General features: G+C 39.9%; 1 protein-coding gene across 2 annotated transcripts in view; it reads right to left on the bottom strand.

Moving 5' to 3' along the window:
- The window catches only part of NRP1 (neuropilin 1), a 112,948-nt gene that overhangs the window by 40,745 nt on the left and 48,260 nt on the right, over window positions 1–23,943 (bottom strand). For both annotated transcript variants that reach the window (XM_048076533.2, XM_048076534.2), the window contains exons 5-7: window positions 20,539–20,766; window positions 13,059–13,214; window positions 9,963–10,129 (exon numbers count right to left, since the gene is read on the bottom strand). In XM_048076533.2, the coding sequence (XP_047932490.1) occupies window positions 9,963–10,129; window positions 13,059–13,214; window positions 20,539–20,766 (551 nt within the window). The remainder of the gene's footprint in view (window positions 1–9,962; window positions 10,130–13,058; window positions 13,215–20,538; window positions 20,767–23,943) is intronic.

Raw genomic sequence — 23,943 nt, 5'->3', positions numbered from 1 at the left:
TAGAGGCAGCAGGGCTAGATTTGAAATATGTTTTGGCATTTTAAATATAAGTACAATATTACACATGCATAAACACCCAGAAATAACCTCTGCTTCTTCCTGTTTAGCAGCATGCCTATGTTAATTGTGTAGGAAGCTCATAAGTGAGGGTATGATGTGTTATGCAGAATTAAACCTGTCTCAGACCTTGACAGTGAAGATAGATCTGACTCTGTGATCACTGGATTCAGAGAAAGTGTCACTGAAATCACTGGAATTTGCTATAAAGTTCAAACTTTGGGTTTTCTATGAAAGTAGCAGCAAAATGTGGAAAAATGCCAGCGTCTGAGATTTAATACTTTTAAAGCCTAATTTCACTGGCAGTTGGAATAGGTGTATAACCTGTGTCACATAGAAATGTATGTATTTTTTTTTTTTGTGATCTGTTTTCTCATCTCAGAAAATCGGCACAGTCTCTTTAAATCAGTCAGTCATCCACAGGAGTCTGCATTCATTTATTCTCTGTTAAATGGAACTGTCAGTTTCATTGCACAAAAATTCGATTTTCTATTTCATACACATTGTGTATGATGATTTTAATTTACTACTGGGTCACCAAACAAGTCAACACTTTAAAAAAAAAAAAATGAGTTTCTGCTACTTTCTAGAAAAATGTCAGGTAACTACAGCTACATAGTGTGGTGAAGGCACCGTAAATGTTCAGGGAAAAGTAAGAGACAGGCTATACATGCCAAGATTGTCCTGTTTTACATGCCAAGATCGTCCTGTTTGGTGTTTCCCTCATAGCTTCAGATGTGGATGAAATCCTTTCTGAGGCCGTGATTTGGAAGACCCGCTGTTGAGCATGGTGCTTTTGTCCCATGCTGGAGGAGGAGGAGGATGGGGACAACAGAAGGGATGCTGCAGGCTGGTGACTACCAAGGCAACTTCTCTGGTGCTAAAGCAAAGCAGGAGACTGGTTCCTCCTCAGCTCTGCCCTTCTCTCAGCAAAGCGTGTTCAAACTCCAGCTGCTGGGATCTCATATTCAGGGTTTTGCTGGCCAAAGCAGGGTGCCTGGTTTGTGTACTCCCACCTTGTCTCTCTAAAAGTTGCTCTATCTCTGTCTATGTAAAGGGCAAAGCTATTGATTTTTAAGTGCTGTGGCTTTGTAAAATAAACACAGGATGTATTTTCTTAGTTAAGCATATCACAGAAAGGGGGAGCACCACTATGGACTGTTAATTTTTACAGCCTGATAACAGCATTTTAAAATTATTCTGTGCTCTGTCAGCCCTTCAGCCCACAGTTTGAACTTAATAGGATTTGTAATGGAAGAGCTGCTGCTGTCTGTGTTAAGGCTGAAAGCCACCTTAATCCCTACTACAACCATCTATAACCTAAATATGACCAGTCAAAATATTCCCTGGTTTTACATGCAATAGGACAAATTAGTCATTTCAGCATCTTCAGAGGATCAACACCAGAAATGAATTTGGCCAAAGTGTTCAACACAGGAGGCTGCAGAGAAGAGAAAGACCAGACTGCGCAGGTACCACTGGCTGCTGGAAGCTGTCTGTAAACAGAGCTCCTCTGAGGAGAAGCCAGTTGCTGTTGAAGATGCAGGAACCCAAACTCAGCTTAATGTTTGGTTCACATTCTCTGCCAGTAGGCTTTGTTTATAAGACAGCTGTGAAGTTTACAGTGATGACTGTGAAGTTAGAGGTGAAGCAGAATCTCTGTTGAAATATACCTTTTTTTTTTTTTTTTTTTTTTTTTTTTTGTGGAAAGAAGACAAATTGCTGTCTGAAGGGCAGGTATTTACCACTTGCGAGAAATGTCATTTATCCTTCCACTTTACCTATTTTGCTACTGCTGTGAAAATGTCACCTAATGGGCAGAACAGAATTAAAGTGGGACAGAGAAGCAGAATAACACAAGGGCAGGGGAGGCAAATAATAACTCAACAGAAAATCTGGAGCATGGATGCCGGAATGGAGAAAGACCCACAGGACTCATGAACTCTTCAGCTTCATACTACTGTGCAGGTGTGGAAAGAGTGAATAAAAATGCACAACCGTCTCTGCAAAGCACTCAGCAGTGAACCTATCATCTCCAGCCCGGGGTCAGCCCCGTGAGAGCAGAGACCTTTAGCTCAGTAACAACTCTGCTTATTATAACATGCCTCAGCTGTGTGTTCCTACACAAGACTGTGTTTCTACCACTACCCTTAGTCATTTAACTTCTAGCCTTAAGCTCTGCCTTGCCTGCAGTTTGACACCTGCCTGGTCTTGTAGATTAATTTATTTCTGCTGGACACAGGAAAATCTCCTTTTGAGACACCGTCCCTCACCTCTGCATGAAGCACTGGCTGCAGTGGAGCAGATGCATTGTGGTGCTGGATGGGCAAGGCTGCCTCAGTCCACGTGGGGTCTGCAAAGCATCCGGGAGAGAGCTCCCCCGCCAAGCAGCATGGCACAAACAACTGTTTTTTCTTGGCTTGATGGCAATTAAAAAAATCAGCAAACAATAACAAGTGGTTTGAGTCAAGCTAAACACATGAACCCATTGAATGGGGGGGAAAAAAAAGAGGGAGAAGAATCATGCTGTTCTGAATGTTTTTAAGTGGTTTTAATTTCTGTGAAATAAAGTAGAAGGAAAAGATGTGATTAAAAAAAAAACAAATAACACAACAAAACTATGTGGCATTTACTTTAAAAGCATATTTAAAGGTTTTCATTTCTTTCCCTCCTGGAACCAACTATTTAGCAAAAGTGAGACAAATTTACAAAATTATTTTCGGAGTTGCTGATTCAGTGCTTTTGCTGGACACATTTTTAATTCGCTATATCAGCTCTATGAGGCCATCTGTCTTGCAGCCATTGAGGGGATGTGGGGCTGGACCGGGAAGTGGCTGCATAGGTAATTACAGAGTTATATACAAACCACTCAGATCTCTGCATAATGTATCCCCTGAAAGAACTGCAACTATTATAATGATTAGGCTGGTGGTGGAGGCTCAGAGGGGCTCTGCTTCTGCTGCTCTTCCATATGTTGCATGCAGGATTGCTCGAAGCCACACAGGACTCCCCTCTGTATTAGGGCTGATGCTGAAACATGTCAGTGGGATGTAGAGAGGATTTTCTTCTAAACTGCACTTTGCACCTGCACTTCTGGAGCAATGAGGCTGCCAACGGCTGCACACAGCTCTCTAAGCATCCCTTCAGCCTCCCCAGAGTGATAAATCTATGGCTGGGAACTTTCTGGTACTAAAATAGCTCTTAAAGCACTTTGAATAATCAAAAAAACCTTCATACTTTGTAGGGCCCTTTTATTTCTCCCTCTCCCTCTTGTCTAATTTCAGTACTTGCCTTTGTGAAACTCTACCATTTATTCCCGTGTCACAGTAAATAAAGGTATGAATGTATCCTGCTGGGTCAATTAACCCCAGTTCTGCACTGTGTCACAGCCTGCACTGGCTGTGATTTCCAGAAAGGAATATTCTTTTGTCATTCTTTGCCCGTGTGCAAACGTATGTTAAGACCATGAGATAACTGTAACACTTTTCCACACAAAGCTAACTCTGCTTTTTGTAATTTCTGGAGTGCAGTTATGAACTGTAAAATGACATGAACCACATGCACAACGTGTATTCTTAAGTGGTAGAGAAGACAAAGGACTGACAGTTTTTGTACTTTCATGTCAGTGTGCTCCCTAATGATGGGCAAGCCTTGCCACAAAGCCTCTGAACCTCAGTTCTCAGGCAGTCCTTCAAAGGCTACAAGAAGTGGGAAGCTGAGGTTTCCCAGGTTTCATGTTCTATGCAGAAAGATGATGCTCTTCACTGCAATATCAAACTCCAAAAGAAGCAGAAATAATAAGAATAAAACCAAAAGGCATTGTTGACTTGCACTTCCTTGGGCTTTCATGTGAAATATTTAGATAAGCTTGCTCAGTAAAGTCAACCCGAGCAGCTGCCTGATGTAAGAATAAACCTGTTAATGAAACAAATGTGCCGTGCAGCAGCAATATATAAATACTGACTGCATTTTTAAGTGAATACCTGATAAGGAAATAAGCTATGACACAGATGAAAGGTCGAGACACCAAGTGATGAACTGCAATTATTTTCAGAAGTGGTGCAGGAATAAATCTGTACTAATCTATATACCAGTTTACATCAACTATGCATGCTCGTGGGTTTCACTTACAAAGGAGCAAATAACAGAGAAGGTAGGTTACCGCAAATGTAAGGAATGAAGACAAATGTGGAAGGAAAATTCCACCTCAGAGGTCCCTCTCTTTCTGGTGTAGCAGTGTATACATAGAAGTGTTTTAAATCAATGGAAGTATATTTTCCTTGCACGGGAGAGTTAGTGTTAAATAAACAACTGATATTTCAATCAGTGGAGGTGAGGGGATCTCCCAGGTTGTGTTGTGAGGAGGCCACTTCTTACCTCTCCCTGGCCTTTCTCCAGAGCCCTAACTGCCGCAAGATGCAGAGGGATAATTTTACACCACGTCAGCTGATATTCCCAGGGGCGGCTGGGCTAGAGGTTTGCCCTGTGAGAGCCCTGGGTGCCAGAGGCATGGGGAGAGGTCCGGGTGGGCAGGAGGAGGCCAGGGGCAGCACACCAGGCCTGCTTCGCCTGTGGACCTCTGACCCTGTTTCCACTTCATTCCAGATCTGTGCCCTGCTGGAAAACCCAGCAGTGCAAATTTGGGCTGAATGAGCCATTTCTGTCATATTAGCCAGCACACACAACATGGAGTTCATCTTACTGTATGGTCCTGTGTCAGCAGCAGAATGGCAGATAATACCCAATCCAGAGTATAATGTCTATTTATGTTAACCTCTGTTAACTTTTTTGAACAAATTTGAACTGGCAGAGTGTGTTTATACCAGATTATGCTTTTTGTCTTATGCCTTTTGTCTTATGGCTGCAAAGTTTTGATCTGATACTGTGATACTAGGATTCTTAAAGCTGAATGATTTATGGTTGTGTTGAACCTCAGCCATAATACAAACTGAGGATCTTGTACTATTAGCAAACATGCTTTTTTGTTTTTTATTTTATTTATTTATTTATTTTTTTTCTGGGCAAGCTGTAGGTCTTGCTCAGTGTTACAGGATGGGAGAAAAATTATGCCACCCAGAAACTATCATCCAGCTTGGTGGGAGTGTAAAGATTTGTGTTATATGCATTAGAAGAAACGTTTTGATAGAAAGCATACAGACTCTGCAGTAAAAGTACCCAGAAGGTGTTGCTCCTTGCGGGTTTGAAAACCCACACCATTATTAGGATTGATGACAGCAGAGGTTCCCAGTGACCCTGGTAATAGGCAATCAGTTTCCCTTCAAAACCACACGTATGTGGGTCTCAAGTGGCTCTGCCTTAAGGCACTCTCTGGCCGGGCACCCCACAAGGATCCCTGCCTGTGGGCGCCGCTGCCACCTCTCATCGGTGTGACCTGATAAAGCAAAGGCTTGCCATGCACAGTCAGCCATGGCTCCTGCTCAAGGGATTCAAAAGTGAGATGCAAAAAGTTTCCTAAACGTGAAGACTCTGCACGTTACTTTTTCAGATGCGTGTAAACGTGACTGCTGTTCTTAAATACAAACATTAAATCTACTCTGTAAAAATGCAATTACTGCTGCCATGGCAGAAATCAGTCGTCCCTTTTGAAGGAATGCCTTGAAAATGCAATCATAAAATCCCTGCACATTATGGATTTCATTAACATTGTACTCCCCTAGGATTCCCAATTGCACAATAACAGCAGTTCTTTAAATTTTAAATACCACAGACAGGAACAGTTTCACTAAAACCAGATGTGAAACCCTTGCACTGGCCTTCTTACTGGTTCTAAGTACTGAAACTGGCTGGTAATTGATACCTATTAACATGTTTGTTGTTCAGATTACAGAAATGGAAACACTATACTATTTTTCCTGTGAAAGGATACATTAATGAGGGACAATGACTTACACTGCAATGGCAGTTCCCTGCTCTTGATTAAATTAAAAGTCTGTTTTTATTTTTTTATTTTAAATTATGCTATTTCACACTGAAGGGCAGCCGACTGTGGAAAACCTAAGCGTAATAAACAAGGACATTTAGCTTAAGTTTGAGGAGCTAATAACATCCCATATGACAATAAACTAACTTTGTGCTTATTTTTGGCAACCCTTGCCTCGTGCATATCTTTATTTCATACATATTAGAAAGTCCATAGACTTTATTAATGCAATTTTAAAGAAGAAATTCAATCTGGAGTGACTCTGTTTCTGATTATGGAGTCACTCCAAATCTCAAGTCAGTTAAGCAATTTTAAAAAGTGTATTTGAAGGTAAAAACAATGGAGAAGGTACTGTTCAGACTGATGATGTGAGTATGTTATTGATATTTTGAATCTAAGCTTTGGCATTTATTTCAAAACAAGTAAGGAAAGGAATGAACAGGCAGCTTTCGTTTCACAGAGCCTGGCAGGCAGGCAGCATTTGGATGCACCCAGGAGCTAGTACCTTGTCAGACACAAAGGAGAAACCCTGTTTTTCCACCAAAGAATGGATTTCATGTCCACAGATGGAATTCATGTAAATCCATTGCTAACAGCAAGACAACATTATTTTCCTAATTATTTTCAGTGAAATGGTCCAAAAGACGTCAACACCTCAAAGGAGACAATCATATCGCATGCCCTCTAGACGTCCTCTGTAGATACCAATCTCCCTTTGCTGATACGTAACTGAGGTTTTCTGTTTCTTTTGTCTTAGCAAAAACATTAACCTTGAAGGGAGGGCTAAAAGGAAAGGAAAGGAGACCTATAATATTTCCCCTATACAAAAAAAAAAAAAATACACTAACAAAATTAGTATTTGGAGCTGAATTTTCAAGCTGTTTTGGTCATGTATAATTGTACATATCTCAAATATATGCCCTAGTTGCATATGTGTCTTGGCAGTTTAAAGGCAGACATTGCTACTTAACCAGCTGCAGTGTGTGTGCAGGTATGGAAACCTGCAAAAAGTGGAATGATCAATGAATAATGATATACATAAAAACTCTGTCTCTCAGACAATGGCATATAGGCAGAAATTTTCAATTTAAAAGTTCCAGGTTCGTCACAGCTGTATCCTTCAGCCTCCTTTTTGCTACTGAATAATATCTAGAGCTCTTGCACTGTGCCACAAAAACTATTTAAGTTGTGCTGCACAAAAGCATATACTTCACACAAATGACTAGTTTACAATAGCATACAGAACAAAACAGAACAAAGTGACCTCAGTCCTTCATATAAAAGTGCCTTCCTCCTTTTAGAAAATATTACGATTTTTTTCAACGGGTAATTTCAGAGCATTTTATTATTTGCATGTCCTTGGTTGTTTGTCTGTAAGCTCTTATGGAGATGAACATCTGTTCCTGGGGATATTTGTACAGAGAAAACATGGGATTTCAATACTTTATCCAGATACAAACCCACAGCACATGCTTACTGCCAGTGGCATCAAGCCTTTGTAGAAGATGGTGGTTCACGTGCTCAAGGACACTGCTACTGAGGTACCTGGTGATCTGAAGTGCTTAGCACCCATCTCAAGATAGTCAGTTAACTTTAACGGGGAAGTACCTAAAGCACATTTGGAGTCTTGAATTAGTAGTATGGTTGTTGAATAAAACTATAATAATTAATTATAACAACTCATATTCTCATCACACAAATGGAACAAGAGAGGAGTTAGGCTGTTGTACCTTGTGAAAAGCCAGGGGATGGCAAGTCCACAGACTATCTTATCAGTGTGGTTGCTTCTCCTACACAGATGATGAGTGATAAGATGAGATGCTACACAAGTTTAGTGGTAGGTATGATTAACAGTTCTTCTTCAACGCGTGTAAAGCACGCGTATAAAATGCAATTAATCTACAAGCAGGATTTTGTAAGCTCAGTCTTGCAAACAAGACCCAGCTCTGCAGTGGAGGCTGCTACAGCTTAGTTTCTCTGGTGCGAAGTCTGCCTCTGGGGTGCTTTTCCCCCCAGCATGGCTTCTGGGCAGTGGAGGAAATGTCCTAGTGCAAGAATACTCAGGGAAATGGTACATGCTACCTTTTCCAAACCAGAGACTGGGTGAAGTAGATGAGAGCTGTGGCATGAGCAGGATAGCATACAATAAACCTCCAACTTCTTGGCTGATGGGGTACCTGGAGGCAGCGTAAAGCTGCTCAGCATTTTGCTTGGTAATTGTTTCAGCCACTGAGCACCCTGGTTTATGGCAGAACACAAAGGAGGCTGAGAAATTCCTGGGCAGGAGGCTTGAGGTACTCTCAGATGTTTTAAGCATAAACCGCAGAGTAGCTTGGATTCTGTTATGTGTTTGTTATTAAAAAAGTTAATGGTTAAAAAAGGCCTTTGAAACTTTTTCTCAGAAAGATCTAGTTCTAAGTGAAAGGATTAAGCTATACATATACGTATGTAGTCATCATAACTTAATAAAGTTAATAAGCACATAGAACACATGAATGAGATTTGACTAGTTCTCTTGTTTTGATTATCCAGTCATAAATGCATAAGTGACAGCAGAAAAGAAGGAAATAAAAAAAAGTGCCAGCCTTCTGACCATATGAAACACATGGACTTTGATTCTGCTGCATTCCACCCTTTTTCTACATGCATTCCACAGATTTCAAGTGGCAATGATTAATAACAAGCCTAGCACTTAGATAAGGCTGGGGAGATTTTAACTTTTATTCCGAAGTAAGGAAAAAGGATTAACAGAATTTTTTGCCACTCTGTAGCCTGATTAGGTCCATCATACACAATTACCAAGTTGCCAAGAGCTCAGGACATGTAGGGGCTCCTAAACAGGACACCTGAGAGTCCCATTGTGTGCCAAGGATCAGAAATGAAAGATTTCCCCCTCTTTCTTCTCTTTACTAACTACTACTCAACATGTTTTTAAGCTTTCTTGCAGACAGCAAACCTCACAGGAAAAACCAATGTGAACATTCTTATTGGTGGCTAACGAGGCATTGTTTTTATATGTCAGTTAGTAATTTCCTACAGAAAACAACAGGAGCAGGAAGAAAGTTTCACATACATGAACAAACTGTCAATATCACTAACATTGGTCTAATATGCTCAAGTTCTTCTCTTTTTTTTTTTGCCAAAAGAGATAGAAACTAGAACACAACAAGAAGTGTAAGTCAACCCACATAATCAAGATAAATCAGTATTTTTCGCCTAACGAAATTAATACTGGCCTGTTACTCTAGACTGCTATTTGCATACAGTAATTCATACAAGCACTTTTATCCTGTTCAGGAATCATGCACCATAACGCCTTAGAGCTGGTTACAATTAGCAAGCAACAAGCTTGAGCAGACCTGCTGAACCCAAGAAGTGCCTTCATGGGGGCACATGTTTGCAGGATTACTCCTGCACTATCACTGCAAAGCCCGAGTGTCCAGTCTTGCTAAAAAAGCTGTGTTTAAGGACGTGGAAGAATAGCCACTGTACAGAGACAGGTAAACTCATCTCATATGTGAGATATTCTAGAAGGGATTTAGGTCTTCTGAGGTGAAATCTGAGTGCATGAAAACACCGTCCTGTATTAATGCTTAACTATAATCAGCTTGAGACATAGCACATGCTCAGTTTACTGGGACATTCCACTTTAAGTGCATGTTAAGCTAATATTGACTTTTCCACTAAACCAAAATCTCTGTTATTTGTGCCCAGAAGACTGAAAAAACAATAGACGTAGGAAGCAGAAGAATTAATCTTCCTGACCTTTCCTTTTTTTTATACCTTTGGGAGTAAGTCTTTTTGTGTGTGTCTAATAAGGAATGTGAGCTATTCACTTGCAACGATTCTTAGATTATGTGGAAGTACTTTACTGTATTATTTTGCTCTTTCTTTTGCATTCCCCACGTTCAATAAAATTCCACAGAGTATTATTAATAATATCTTTAAAGTATTATCTTTTTACCTGTATCCATTCCCTGGTAGAATCTTCCCCTGGGGTCCATCCATTTTCAGGGTAATTTAGCCGAGACCTTTCTGAAGACCAGATAGCACTGTACTGGGAGGAGACAGTGATTTGATCAGAGTGAATTTCTCCTGACTCCATACCTAGTGGTTCCATGCACTGGAAATCTGAAGAAAAATAAATTACCATCATTACTATGGTCAGCTTTTTGATATAGACTTTGAATAATGAGAATGTTTTCCTGCTTTGAATATGAATATCTAAAGAATTTATTTTTATGTGACTTTGAATTCTTTAGCAACTTCAAGTGAGGCAGTATGGGGCTTATAGTGTCATTCTTAATACTGTCATTCAAGTTGCCATGGCAATTCCTGCAATAATAATGCTATACAAATATTTTTAGCCCAACATTGTTGCCATTTCAATACAGGACAATAGAATTCTCTTTTCTAGGGTAGCACACTCACTTCTGTAGATTCATAATATAAAACAATGTATGTTCAACTCATAATTATACACAAAGCCAGGAAAGACAAACCACATGACTGTACAAAACAAATTTATTTTAGAACTATTTACTCGAGTACAAAAAGTGTAAAATGTTTTAAAAATATTATCAAAATTCAAGCTATTCTTTTTAGGTCCTGGACACTGAAAAGAAACAGATCAACTAAATTTGAAACCAGGTCAGAAGAGTATTGACACAAGGGAATTACCACCTCTTCTGTAATGTGCTGTATTTTAAATGAGTTGACCATCTCCCTCCAATCTCTTTCTGTTGACACAAAAATTACCTAGATAATTTAGAGTCAATTGACAATCCAGTCCATATAGCGAGTTCAAAGGCTGATAGGGCATGGAGTCTGAATTCTTTTCTCTCTCTTCAAAAAGATATTACTACTGAAGCAATAGAAGCCAGTGGCCTTAGATGGATCCTCAGAAACAGCTGCTTGTGAACCCCTGCCAGGGGTTTACCACCCGTATTGCAAGGGCAGAACATGTGCCTATACTTCAGTTTGGGAACTTCACCATATATTAGTATAAATCATTCCTTTACTGGTAGCTTAAGATAAAATGCCAGTATGTGAAGTAGAGGCCTTGACATTTGGGTACATACTTGTTCTTAGCACACCTTGTCTGGATCTGAGAGAAGTAGCTGTGTCTCTAACAGAGGGGTGGGTGCTTAGTAAAAGTTTTCAAGACCCCCTACTAGAGACTGCTGTCTGGATTCAGTACTAAGGTCAGGACTACCATTTCCACGTTACTATGGGAAGCCTGCTCTGCTGCTGCCTCTGATTCACCTCATCTGTTGAGCAAATGCAATCTTGAGCTTTGAGAGCTACAGCTTACCGCTTCTGTGCATTGGACCTAAAGAGGAGGAAAGTAGAAAGCATTCTGTAAAGTGTGAAAGTGAAAATTTACTTAGCCTTGGAGACGAATTTGTAGTTAAGGTGCTCCATAACTGAATTATCAAGCTTGCTGAAAAAACTGCATTTCCTGTGATGTACCACCCATTTCCCCGTTTCCCTGCTGCTTCAGTGTAGTAGGGGCCTTGGGTGAAGTACAGAAACTGAACTACTTTAGGGTAAGACTTCAAGTAAATCAACTTCTGCTTGGAATCAGAAGGATTAGCCACTACAGAGGACACAAGTCATGGTAGGTTGGAGTGTTGTGGTTTAACCCGGCCGGCAGCTAAACACCACACAGCCGTTTGCTCACCCTCCCCCCTCCCACTCTGGGATGGGGGAAAGAAACGGGAAAGTGAAGCCCGTGAGTTGAGATAAAGACAGTTTATTAAGACAGGAAAATAATAATAATAATAATAATGATAATAGTACTACTACTAATAATGTGTACGAAACAAGTGATGCACAATGCAATTGCTCACCACCTGTTGACCGATGCCCAGCCTATTCCCGAGCAGCCCGGCCCCCCACCCTGGATAGCCACCCTTATATATCGTTTAGCATGACGCCAGATGGTATGGAATACCCCTTTGGCTAGTTTGGGTCAGCTGTCCTGGGTCTGTCCCCTCCCAGCTCCTGCTGCACCCCCAGCCTGCTCGCTGGCAGGACAGAGCGAGAAGCTGAAAAGTCCTTGGCTTGGTGTAAGCACTGCTCTGCAACAATTAAAACATTAGTATATTATCAGCACTCTTCTCATCCTAATCCAAAACACAGCACCCTACCAGCTACTAGGAGGAAAATTAACTCTGTCCTAACTGAAACCGGGACATGGAGTCATATTAAAAGATCTAAAAAACAGGTGTCCATTCTTATGGATTCTTCCCATCCATGCCAGCTGGGATATATCTCATTACCTCCTCCTTGCTATGCATCTACATGGAAGCTAATGAAGATGCAAGGACAAAGGAGAGGTGAGGACAAACAGGAATAATTTCAGTTTACTGATTTTTCCTTTGTTCCTTCTTTGATTAAACAGCTACATCAACTCCGAATCTACTCAAAACTCAGTCACAGAAAGGAGAGTTTGATTTAAAGCGTGTTTTATCATCAAGCAAAGCAAGGAAATCTGCAAGGACATGTTGTAACACAGCCCATTATTTTCCTGTGTCTCCCTCACTTGGTTTCATTCTCTGTGCAAAGAGTAAGCATGAAAATGAGGCAACTGGGAGAAAAGTAACAGAGAGAACAAAGCTTAGATAGCTTATGAAATGGTTTAACAAGAGCATGTATTATTAAATGGGTTCTTTTTATTCAAGAAATCGATCATCAAAGCTTTTTCCATGTAATAAAAGAAGGCTTTGGATAGTGCATTCATTGTTCATGTTTCATTGTTTTAATGTAACCGTTCAATTGCTCCGCATTCCTGTGTTTCCTCGGTCAGCACAGTTTTTCATGATAATTCTTCCAACTTCCTGGCAATACTGAGGAATAAAACTGCGAGGAAAACATAGCTTTTCAAAGGGTAGCTGTACTTAAAAAAAAAAAAAAAAGGAAATAAAAACAGAACCAACCCTTCCCCGCCATCTTATTTATTTAAGGTTTCTTTAAAGTTTAATGCAACACCTGGTGTGCAAGAAGACATAACAGAGAATATTCTCCAAGAAGCTCTGCAGGATGAATAAATACTGACCTTCCGATACACTGCTCTGCGACACGCTGTAGTTTGCTGAGAATCCCTCTTTTGCTATTGCACTGTCGGTGTAAAATACCATTGAAAGAATCCCTGTTGAAGAGCGGACGCGGCCTGGGTTGTTCTGCCCACAATAGCGCCCTATGTGTGGCCCAACTGCAAAAAGACAGAATATAATAGTAAACTACCACTTCTGCTGCAACAATAGATGACACTACAATAGCTTCCCAAAGAGATTCCCTCAGCAGGAATAAGTGAACCTCTACAACAGTTTAAAATCACAGCCTCATCAATAACTTAGCAATGAACAATAAATTGCTTACCCTGCCCCAGTAATCTTACTTCTAAAATGTTCCAGATAACACTCCATAAAACCTCTGAAAACGTAAAGAACCAGGATTTCAAAAACATGTCCTTTAAAGTGCACAGAGAGGGCAATGATGCACAAAATTACATGTACAAAACAGCAAAAGTATTTTCCAAAGTGTGGTTGAAGCACCTATTTATGACAAGGACATCTGAATGTCCTGATTTGCCCACCCAGCCAACAAGATGCTGAATACCCTTAGCTCTGGGAAAAGCTCATACAGCATTTTCCAGGATTTATGCCCAATGCTGCAGACAATCTTTTAATTTTATAGCAGATTTGGGAAAAAAAAAATAAAAATGCTCTTGTATTGAGGCAATGACCAGATTCTCTTTTTTTCCCTCCTGTTTAGACTTTCAGGACATCCTCATGGATTGTTCACCCATATGCTCAATATTAAAGAATATTGTAAAAGAATTCAAGAGAAAAATATTAATCCGTTCAAAAGTGCAAGGCTTTCTTAAGTATATCTCCATGTCACAGAACAAGCACACATGCACATATACATGATTTCTCTCAGTGTTAATAATGTATAAACTGGTTCCTGATATTTTTCTGGATTTCCTGTGCAGTGAGATAATCTTTTCCCTTAATTAAGCTACTCAAATCACAACTAACATATGTGGCCTTCTTGCACTTGAGCATTCCCTACAGATAGGTCTCTAGGCTGTTGAGTAGTGATACATCTGTGCTTACAAACAATAAGAACAGATAATGCTAAAACGCCATGCATGGAGTCAATCATAAAACTAATCAGAGAACGTCATTCTGATGCTTACACCGCTGGTTTCCAGGCTTAAATTAACACCTTGTCATATCTCTAGGAACTCCATTTAACTTTCAGTTTAAAATATAAAATGTTTATATATCCTAATTATTCACAGTTCAAAGAAAATCCACAGCTAACATCATTTTGTAGTCATTTGTTGGCATTTTCCAACAAGTAAAACAGTTCCAGCTTGGAATAACTTCATTATGTAAGCTACACATTTCTGTAAGGCCTTCGAGTTGCCAGAAAGAGAGAGCTCAGATGATACAGCTTTTCCTGCCAGCATCTATTTTTCAAACCATATTCTGGCCAGAGTTAGTCTTCAGTTACTTTGGCAATCTCAGGGCATTTATAGTACCTGCCAGTCCAGCCTTTTTCACCAGGGTTGTTCAATGTGGTATTGACAGTGTGGAACACCCTATAGAGCATATGAGTTGGTTTCTTTCTCATTCTAGAAATTATTAAAGCTTTACAGTTTTATTATCTGTAGCAAGAAAGTAGTTGTTTTGACTGTTATCATTACTAGCCTTTTTATAACAAAACAATACCCTACTTCAGGCTCCAATTGCTGCAGTTCTGGTACATATATATAATTCTGTATGTGTAAACAGCTCTGATCCTGCTCTTTCACATGATGGTCTTTTGACATTACAGTCGCTGATCTTGCTCTGAACTGCAAGAAAACAGGGAGTATAAGGCCATCATGTTAAGACATTCTGAGCCTCCTTCCTCCCATTTCCTGTGGGGAAGCCTCTTTCAAATGACAAACAGAAGAGAACTTTGTTTAAAGCAGACAGGCTTTAAAATTCCCCATGACTCACTGGTTTATAATTTTTAAGACACATTTAATGTTTCTGCATTTCAGTCTTCTGCAGATTGGCATTGCTATCACAGTACTATTCCCTTTGCTAGCTGTGTAGATGCGGGAGCCAAAAACTTGCAGAACATGACAGAAAAAGGTATTGAATTTTTTTGCACAACATGTAAACCTTACTCGTCTGAGCTAATACAGTATTGATCTAAGCAGAACTGGATCAAATAGACATTCTTACTTTTCTTATATAAATAGCTAACACAATTAAAATTCTTCTTTTTTCCTGCCTTTTTCCTTTTTCCTGACTCTTCTTTATGACCTGAAATGAGCTTTCATAATAGACCAGATACAGCCCCAGATGGGAATTTTAGGCTAGCAGGTGCTGAAAAGTCATTAGGCCCAGAAAGCTCTTTGCAGGCTCTGCCTGTAGACCATCATGTCACTTTGCTGGCATCCCGCAGGAAGGCTTACTCCAAATATAAGCCACTTGGAAATGTCCTCACTCAAGGTCACTTCTACATTACCTGCAGAACAGAGGCATTTTTGTGAGCCTGCTACTTCACTTGACTGCACATGCTTTAGCTATTCCTGAGACTTTGGCTCCTCTCTCCACTGGCATGGTATGTTGTAGTAGAAAACAGCTACTTTCAGATTAAATGACGGAGGAATAACTGAGAAAGCTGTTTTGCAAGCTTTCCCCAAAATGCAGAGTCTAATTTTAGTGCTTGAATAAATCCTTGGTTATTCTTAGTAAATATGTGTGAAGGTTTACAGGATCTGAGTTATCATCTGTATAGAATATAGCTGACGGCTTAAGGCTAAATAGAAACATTGTCCCTACTTATTCTTCTTTTCTTTTGCTTCATACAACTGACAGCATAAAAGGTGAAATTAATTCCAAATCTGCTGTTTGCCCTTCTAGCCTTCAGAGACTGTAAGTATCAGCTAATTTTGAGACTTGTTGAAATATGTATTTGTCCTTTTGGTTGAAATCTGAGCTTTTGGAATACAGTAATAATTAAAAAAAAGCAATGAAAAATACTATATTTTATTAGAACATTAGCATATGTTTAATATTCTATATTTTTAGAATATTAGAAAAAAATTCTAAAATATTAGAAGAAATGTTCGGCTAACTTCCCATTTTACTGAATTTTAAACTTGGCCTTTATAAGTGTGCTGGTGTGCTGTGAACAGTATTTTCACAGCAGTGTGATTGTTATTGGCAAAATATTTGCACACTATTTAGGATGCTAAAGAGAAAAGAATTGAAAAATGAATCCTGTTCTCACAGTCCACTAGTCACACTGAGCTTACATACACTCTTATATTGTAATGGTTTCTCACAAGAGTGTAGAAAGCAACCACACAGAGGAGGAAAACATCAAGATTAATAGCAACCTTCATTTGCACTGATGTTAACAACTGCAGTAAAGTCTCCTGTTTTGCTCTGTAATTCAGTGGAAGCTCTCGTTGTATTGACCGAAGCAGCAATGCTCAGCCTGTGGTTCTCAAACCGTATGTAAACTTCTTTAAATTACTTTTGAGCCCTAGTAGACAGTCTATAGAGTTTCAAAGAGAGCTGCATGATGAATATGTGCAATTCGTCACTTAAGCTGGTCCTGGTTTTGAGTGGGCTATTTTTCTTCAAAGTCATCAATGGACTGTTCTTGGCCAAGGCTCGTTGAGGTGTATTTGTGCTTTGGGCAAAGACATTTTTGGTGTCTAGTTTATTTATTCAAAATCATACATTTCTATTCTGTGATCTACTCTCTCCTGCTCCTGCTCTACCTGTTACTGTCTTCAAACCACCATCCCTTTTCTGCACAATATTTGCAAAATGCACATGTAATTCCCAAATACTCTCCAACAGTGTTTCACTTTTTGCTTTCTTTTAAAGAATAGACCAAAGGGTTCCCGTGGCATACAGTTATGTAGAAAAAAAATACCAGGATTAAGGCATTCCTGAATGCCTACCATTCCCATCCTGAACCGGCAAAACACTTACACTAGTGCTTAACTTCAGACCTGTAAGTGTCCTCTGTGAATTCCTTTTGAAGTGAGTCTAACCGCTCGTGTGTTCCGAAGATAAGCACTTGTTTTGCAGAATCAAGATGCAAGTACTCAGCACCTGCCAGATTCAACCAACTAAAAGGATGACCATGAAGGCTGAGGACTTCACGAACATGACAGAGATTTCAGAATTAACTTCTTCATGAATGATCATTATGGTTGCTGGTGAATTTTCTGAACAAAAAATATCCTTTTAAATATCATTGTTATTTTTTATTTAAGAGAAAATTTCTCTCTCTCTCTTTTTTTTTTTTTTTTTTTTTTTTTCTGGGGGGAGGAGACTGATGCAGGGGTGCTGTTCTCTGCTCAGGGACTGGCAGTACCTGGCTCAAACATTGATGCCTACTTTCCAGAGTTAGGGGAGAGCACCATGTTCAGCAGACTGCCCACCTCATTCTGCGCTGGTTACAGTTATGACTACTTTCCACCAAACTGTTCTCTGTGTCATATTATTAAAAAAAAAAAAAAAGAAACAACAACAAAAAGAATCATAATCTCTGCAAACCAGAGCTGTGTTGCTTGGATCAGGGAACTTGAACTGAAGGACATACATTTTTTTCCAAACATTTTTAGAATAAAATTTTATAGTAAAACAAAACAAAGTGTTAAACTCCTTGTACATTGCTTTCCTCTAAGGCCAGCTGTCTGCCCCATTATTAGAGCTAGACATCCTTCTACTCTGTGTTTATATAAGTGTAGTGCAATAGGGGCTTTAACCTCTACCTCAACAGGGCATGTGAGCAGTAATGTAGTATAGCAAAGTGAAATAGCTTCCTTCTTTATGTCTATGTCCACATGAGGAAATAAAGCTGGCCAGGGAGCATCCTCTGGACCTGCGGTCAGTGGCCAGGGACTGTTCCTGGGACCAGACTAGCAGTGTGACACAGCTCGCTCCCATATGGCTCTTCCTTTTGAAGCAGGATGGCCATAACCAGCGTGCCTGCTGGGAACAGCCCCCAGCTCCTGCTGCCCTCCAGACCATGCTTGGGAATTACGTGGGGAAGTGTAAGCTGATGTGGGCTAAAACTGTGCAAGGGTGCATGCCAATGATTAAGCAGTACACACAACCAGAGACAGCTCCTCAAGCCTGGTGCTTCAAAACATATCTTCAAAATGTTGTTTCATGGACTATAGGGAAACAGGAACAAAGACTTATCCTGGAGGAGCCTCCCTTGCTCAAAGGCAGCCACATTATTGAATATTTTTCAGAAATGTACTACTTCCATGTAGATGCAAATTAGATTTATGTTGCCTCTCTTCCCTCCCACCCCTATCTTCAGTCTATTGCCAGATCATACCAGCAGTTTCCTGTGTCATCTTTGCTCTTTGGCTGAAACAGTTCTCCCTCTCAAGTATTCATCCTGTGATGCATGTATACAGAAGCAATCACATCCTCTCTGCCTTTGTTAAGTTAAACAAGAAAGTCTGACTGCTGGCTAAAGAGCCTCCCACAGTGAAATGATGTAGGAAATGCTTCCCTACAACCACTACAAGCTCCAACAGTTTGTATCTAAGGAAACATTTCTTTCTAGTCTACAAATTCAGCTGAATATTTACAAACATGTAAACACCATTATTGGATGTCAGGAGCATTTTGGATTTAGACAGTTTGTGAGGGAATTGGAAGGCAGATAATGCCTGTTGTTAATTGCTCTTCAGTATGGCTCAGTCACTTTCTTGAACCAGGAAATTACTACTTTGAAACCCTCTGACACTAACAATAATGCATTTCTTTTTGGTAATATTACACATAAATTGATTGATTGGATCATCTTTTCACAAGTCAGTTGAAATCCAAGTTCTACAGGAATTTAGCTTGAAAAGATTTGGCCTATATACAAATAAAGCTATTATTAAATGTTCCAGACATCATTATTGTGTTGTTAGAATACTGTTTTCCTAACTGAGGCATTAAATACTAAGTAGTCTTTCAGTTACTGTTATGGCTCTTTCTTTGCTATTTATTGGAGTGAATTGAAAAGAGCCATGATAAAACCATTAAGCATAAAACAAAAAGGAAGAACAAATATATGTTAAAATGCATGTACCTATTTACCACAGCATCAATAAATACTTTAATTAAAATGATATTGGGGATTTATCTAGGAAAGCAGGCAAGTTTAGATGTGTTATTAAAATATGTTCCTGAATTTATGTTTTCATTTAAATGAAATATTGATGTAGCATTAGCAGTTTGTAGAAACTGCCAGAAAATATCTATTAATATGGGTTAGCACACCAGGGGAAAACTGAAATATCTGTAATTAGCACCCAACAAAACAACATCAATCATGAATTTTCATCAGTCAATGAATTTTGCAACAAGTTAAAAAAGAAAGAAGAAAAAAGGCAGCTACATGATGCTTCTCTTTATCAGTCTGCACCATACATAGAAATAGTGAAAAAGGCATCACAAAAAGTTTTACATAGAGGTTTGCACAATTTGTATGGGTGGTTAGGCATCCTAAAGGTTAAGTACTCAGCTTGAGCAGCCCCTTTTAGGCTGCAGCTGACCTAGCTGGGTCCATGGTTGCCCTACCTAGAGGGGACTTAGCTATTGTTGGAAAATTTACTTAAATGAAAAAATAAAGAAGTCACACAACTAATTTGTTTACCAGTCTCAGTGTAAAAAAGGGATGTGAGATTTGATGTGAGGTGAAATGAGGGCTCATTGGCTCCATAGAGTTAGCAAATATCTAGTTAGGCACTTACTGAATTACACAAAGTCAAGTGTGGTCAATAACGAAGTGGAAAATTATTGAGATGTCAGAGAAGTATGTTCCAGACGGGCACCAACACGCCCACCTTGGCATGTGTGCCCAGCTAATCGGAGATTATAAATTAGCAAAGTAAGATAAAGCCTTTGGATTTGTTTATACTGCTGGAAGAGAAAGCACTGTGGGAGAGGAACCCTGTGGTGCCTGATCGCCAATGCCACCTGAATGGCAATGGGACTGCCCGTTGACCTGGGGAACTGTTCAGTGAGTGTTACTATGGATGCCACATTTGCTCTGGCAAAGAAATTCTCTGCTTGGACAGCAGTTCTGAAACCTGGTTCCTCCTCAGGCTGGAGAGTTAGTACCTGAACTCCAATTTGTGCAAGTTTTTGGATATTACTGGAAAATCCTTGTGTTTTATCTGTAAAAGTTTGAGACTCATTATAGGGTTTCATATTTTAGTGTAGGAAGTCTATCACATATTCCCTCTAAAAATGCATTTTTTTTCCCAAGCCAACTGTTCAAAAGTACATAGATTTCATAAAAAAAGTACTTCACACTGTGATATGCTTTACTGAATGAATTTACAGAGCGTTTTCCCCATTTCTCTTTAATTCAACTCATTTCATATAAATCAAACAAGGACCTTTCTACTCTGGCATTTAAAAAAATGAGAATATGCCTTCTGCAGCACACTGTGGAGTAATGGTTATGTGTATCACAGTCCATTTTTCTCTTACCATCAGGGAATCCGTCCCAGATTTCCAATCGGTCATAGCGACAGAACGCTCCCCCTGGGGTATTTGAATCAGGTTCTAGTTCAAAGCTTTCAAATTCCAGTATAATCTCTGACATCTTTGGTGCAAAGATAATATAAGTGCATTCAAGGCTATTGGGATATTTTTCAGGGAATCCAGGGGACTTTATCACTCCACTTGATGAAGTAAAGTTTCTGGAGCATTCAGGTCCTGCGAGAGAAAGAAAAAATCACGTGGGTTAACATTATGCTACTAAGCAAAGTAGTTAGCTGGAAAACAAATTAGGCTGTATTGTCTCTCCAGCAGCAAAGGTGGCTTTTCAATGAAACACCTCATTTTAATCACTGTATTAATCATTCAGCCAGCTTGTTTGTATTACTGATAGTCAGGTTTTAAAGCGCAATTCACATACACTGTCTGATCTCCAATTTTCAATTTGTATGGAACAATATGAAAACTTGTACCAGCTCTAGAAAAAAATATGACAAATACAAAGTCATGTGGGAACAATGAAAGTGTAAGCTGCAGAAATCTCGACAGAGCCCTAGAGAAATAATTATAGCCCCTTCAAGCTCAAATCTTTAAATCTTATGGCTGACAGGCTTTTATTGGTGAAATAGATTTTTTTTTTTTTTTCCAAAAGCGGGTGAGTGAATTCAGTAGAGGGAGTAGTGGTTTCAGATTCCTGGAGCACTGACTCAGTAACTCTGCCAGATGTGACCTATGCCTCCTTGACAAACTAAATGTGAAAGGTAATTCGTACATGTACCAAGGGTGAGTGACTCATTCTGAGTGGTGTTGACACAGGTGCACCAGTAAAATGTTGCTGTTAGTGCAGGCATGATAAACTGTGTGATTACAGGCGGTGTTGCTAGAAGTCACCTAATGTCAATGTTGACACATTGGTTTCCCCAATGTCCCCACCATGGCATAAAGTGATGCTCCAAACACTGCTCTTGGTAGAGCAGGAAAGTGGCGCTGCAGATGCGAGGCCAGGTCACTGGACTTGCCTTTGTGAATACAAGGGACTAAAACAAGAGTCCATCTCTTGTTGACAGATCATGTTTCTCCTTTATTTAAGTCCCTCGGGAATCCTCTCTGTGGATCCCACATCTGCAGGTGTGCTCGCAATAAGCCGCAGGCACTGCCCACACATCTTCCCATGGGGTCAACTCAGGTACCCCCCTCTCTGACTTTTGACACTCCCAGTTTAGTGGAAAGTGATTTACAGGGTTTGGGACATCTGTGGATGGCAGCTGACCTGGGGAGTTTGGGTAGGATGACTCAGATGAAGCTCTTCTGACATGGAGTAAAAGAAGGACACAGGCAACAGAGTTTGGTTGCAACAGGTCTGTGCCGGGGAATGAGTGCGTGTGAGCTTTCAGCGTGGATGAGGATGCCCAGCTTCCTTAGAGACTGTAGTCAGGAGCCTTAGAGGATTTCCAATGCTTAACACAGATCATTGAAGGAAAACAGTCTGGCTTGTTGCATATATGAATACTCTTATTTCACCATAGAAAATGTTTTCCTTGTGAATGTGCCAAACATATTACCCCCCACAGATTTGGCCACCTCCCAAGTAAATTTAGCATGTAAGAGAGAGGGCTGAATGAATTTAGTCAGTTCAGGTATTTTTGTCCTTCAACAGACACTGACGGGAAATGCTTGAGCTATCACATCAATATTCAGAACAATTCATGGCATATTTTGGAAGATGTAGATATTAATGCTCATGTAAACTGGCCCATTCCAATTTGGGAAATTACATTTTGCCTATAATTATATCACCCCCGTACACATTAGCCAGATATTTCTCTTCTCTCCCTGTCATTCTCTTGTCTCCTTGTCATGTATGGGAGGGTTATATCCTAGTTGTTGCTCCTCACTCCCACCAGTAGCTGCTGTTCCAGGATACAATACCTTTGGAGTATGCCATTCATAGCATAAAGTGCTCTGTACTCCTCTTGGAATCCAATAAAAGATGCAATATAAAATGTAAGCCAGGATCATTATTGCTATATTAAATACAGCCAAATCCTGGCTCTGTGAGTGCGTGATCATCAGGCTCCTTACACTCACACATGGCATCTCAATACCAGCTTGCATTGTTTTAAACATGTTCAAGCCAATCTGGTGCAAGAAACAAAAAACTGTTTTCAGAAGAGCTGCCTCACTAAAATGCCCTCCACAGATTTTGAACCTTTATTGACACTGTGAAGAAACCTCAGGAATTAAATGAACACTGAGGCTACGATGAGCTCCATGAAGCAGTCTTCATGGGAAACTGGCAGAAAAGGCTTTTGCAGAGACCTAAAAAAATAGATACTTTTGAGGCGGGAGATTACATGTGTGTGTGTGCATGCAACATAGTAAAAGGGATGAGCTGAAGGGAAGGGAGAGGAGACAAAAGAGAGAGCAAAGAAAGAGAAAGGGATCATTTCATTTGCTCTCTATAGGTGTCACTGAGCCAGAAGATCATTTGCCTTCTTGGTTGACACTGACGTTTCTTTCAATTTACACCATAAACTAAGGTTAGGAATGTTGGACGTGAACTATCTTGATCCTCTTCTAGTCAGTAGGCCACTCACCCATCCTATGGGAGGCTGGCTGCCAGAGCCAAAATAAGGAACATTTCAGGTGAACTAAATGTTAGGCAATATGGATTTCATGTTGTTCTGGAACTCAACATCTCCTTCAGTGCTTTGATGGCTGAGGAGCTGGATGAGAAGTTAAGGCAGATCCTACTCTCAAAGACCTTAATGCATTTATCACTTATCACATGTGCTGGTCTCTCCTCACAATTTCCATGACTTGTAGCAACTTTGAGCATCAGGTTCAGGATTCAGCTTAGGGCACAGGTAGAGTAATGCAAATTTTTTTTCTTCTAAAACTGAAGACGCTTTCACATCCTGGGATGTAGGAGTGCTGAAGTGCAGTTCAGCCTTCGTCTCAGTGCTGCAGGAGCTTGGGACTGGGATCATTTTAATGCTTCTCATGTCTGGGAAATGATAAGCGAGGTGGTGAATATGCTAAAACAGGGCATGCTAGTCTGGTGTGCACATCTGAGCTTCATCTGCATAACAGGGTAAACTGGTCAGCTTTATTTGGTACAGAAATTAAAATGCAAATTTGGAATAGCATCTATGCATTAACTTTGAAGTTAAAAAGGGATGTGTTCCCACAGCAACTATAACTTGTACCCTTTGTATACACACAGCTTTTTCTAATGCTGTACCTGGTGATAACTTTTCTGCATTAATATACAGTTTATGTGGAATGAACTAGAGTTAAAGTTGCTCCGGGAGCCATAATTTTGAGTTTCCTGACTTTCGCGTGTGTAAAAACACATTCATAATGCCAACTTAACGTGCTTAATGTGTATCACTG

Source organism: Anser cygnoides, chromosome 2, assembly GCF_040182565.1.
Source record: "Anser cygnoides isolate HZ-2024a breed goose chromosome 2, Taihu_goose_T2T_genome, whole genome shotgun sequence".
Taxonomy (NCBI): domain Eukaryota; kingdom Metazoa; phylum Chordata; class Aves; order Anseriformes; family Anatidae; genus Anser; species Anser cygnoides.
Note: the sequence above shows the minus strand (reverse complement) of the source record. Positions and strands in the feature narration are given on the sequence as shown.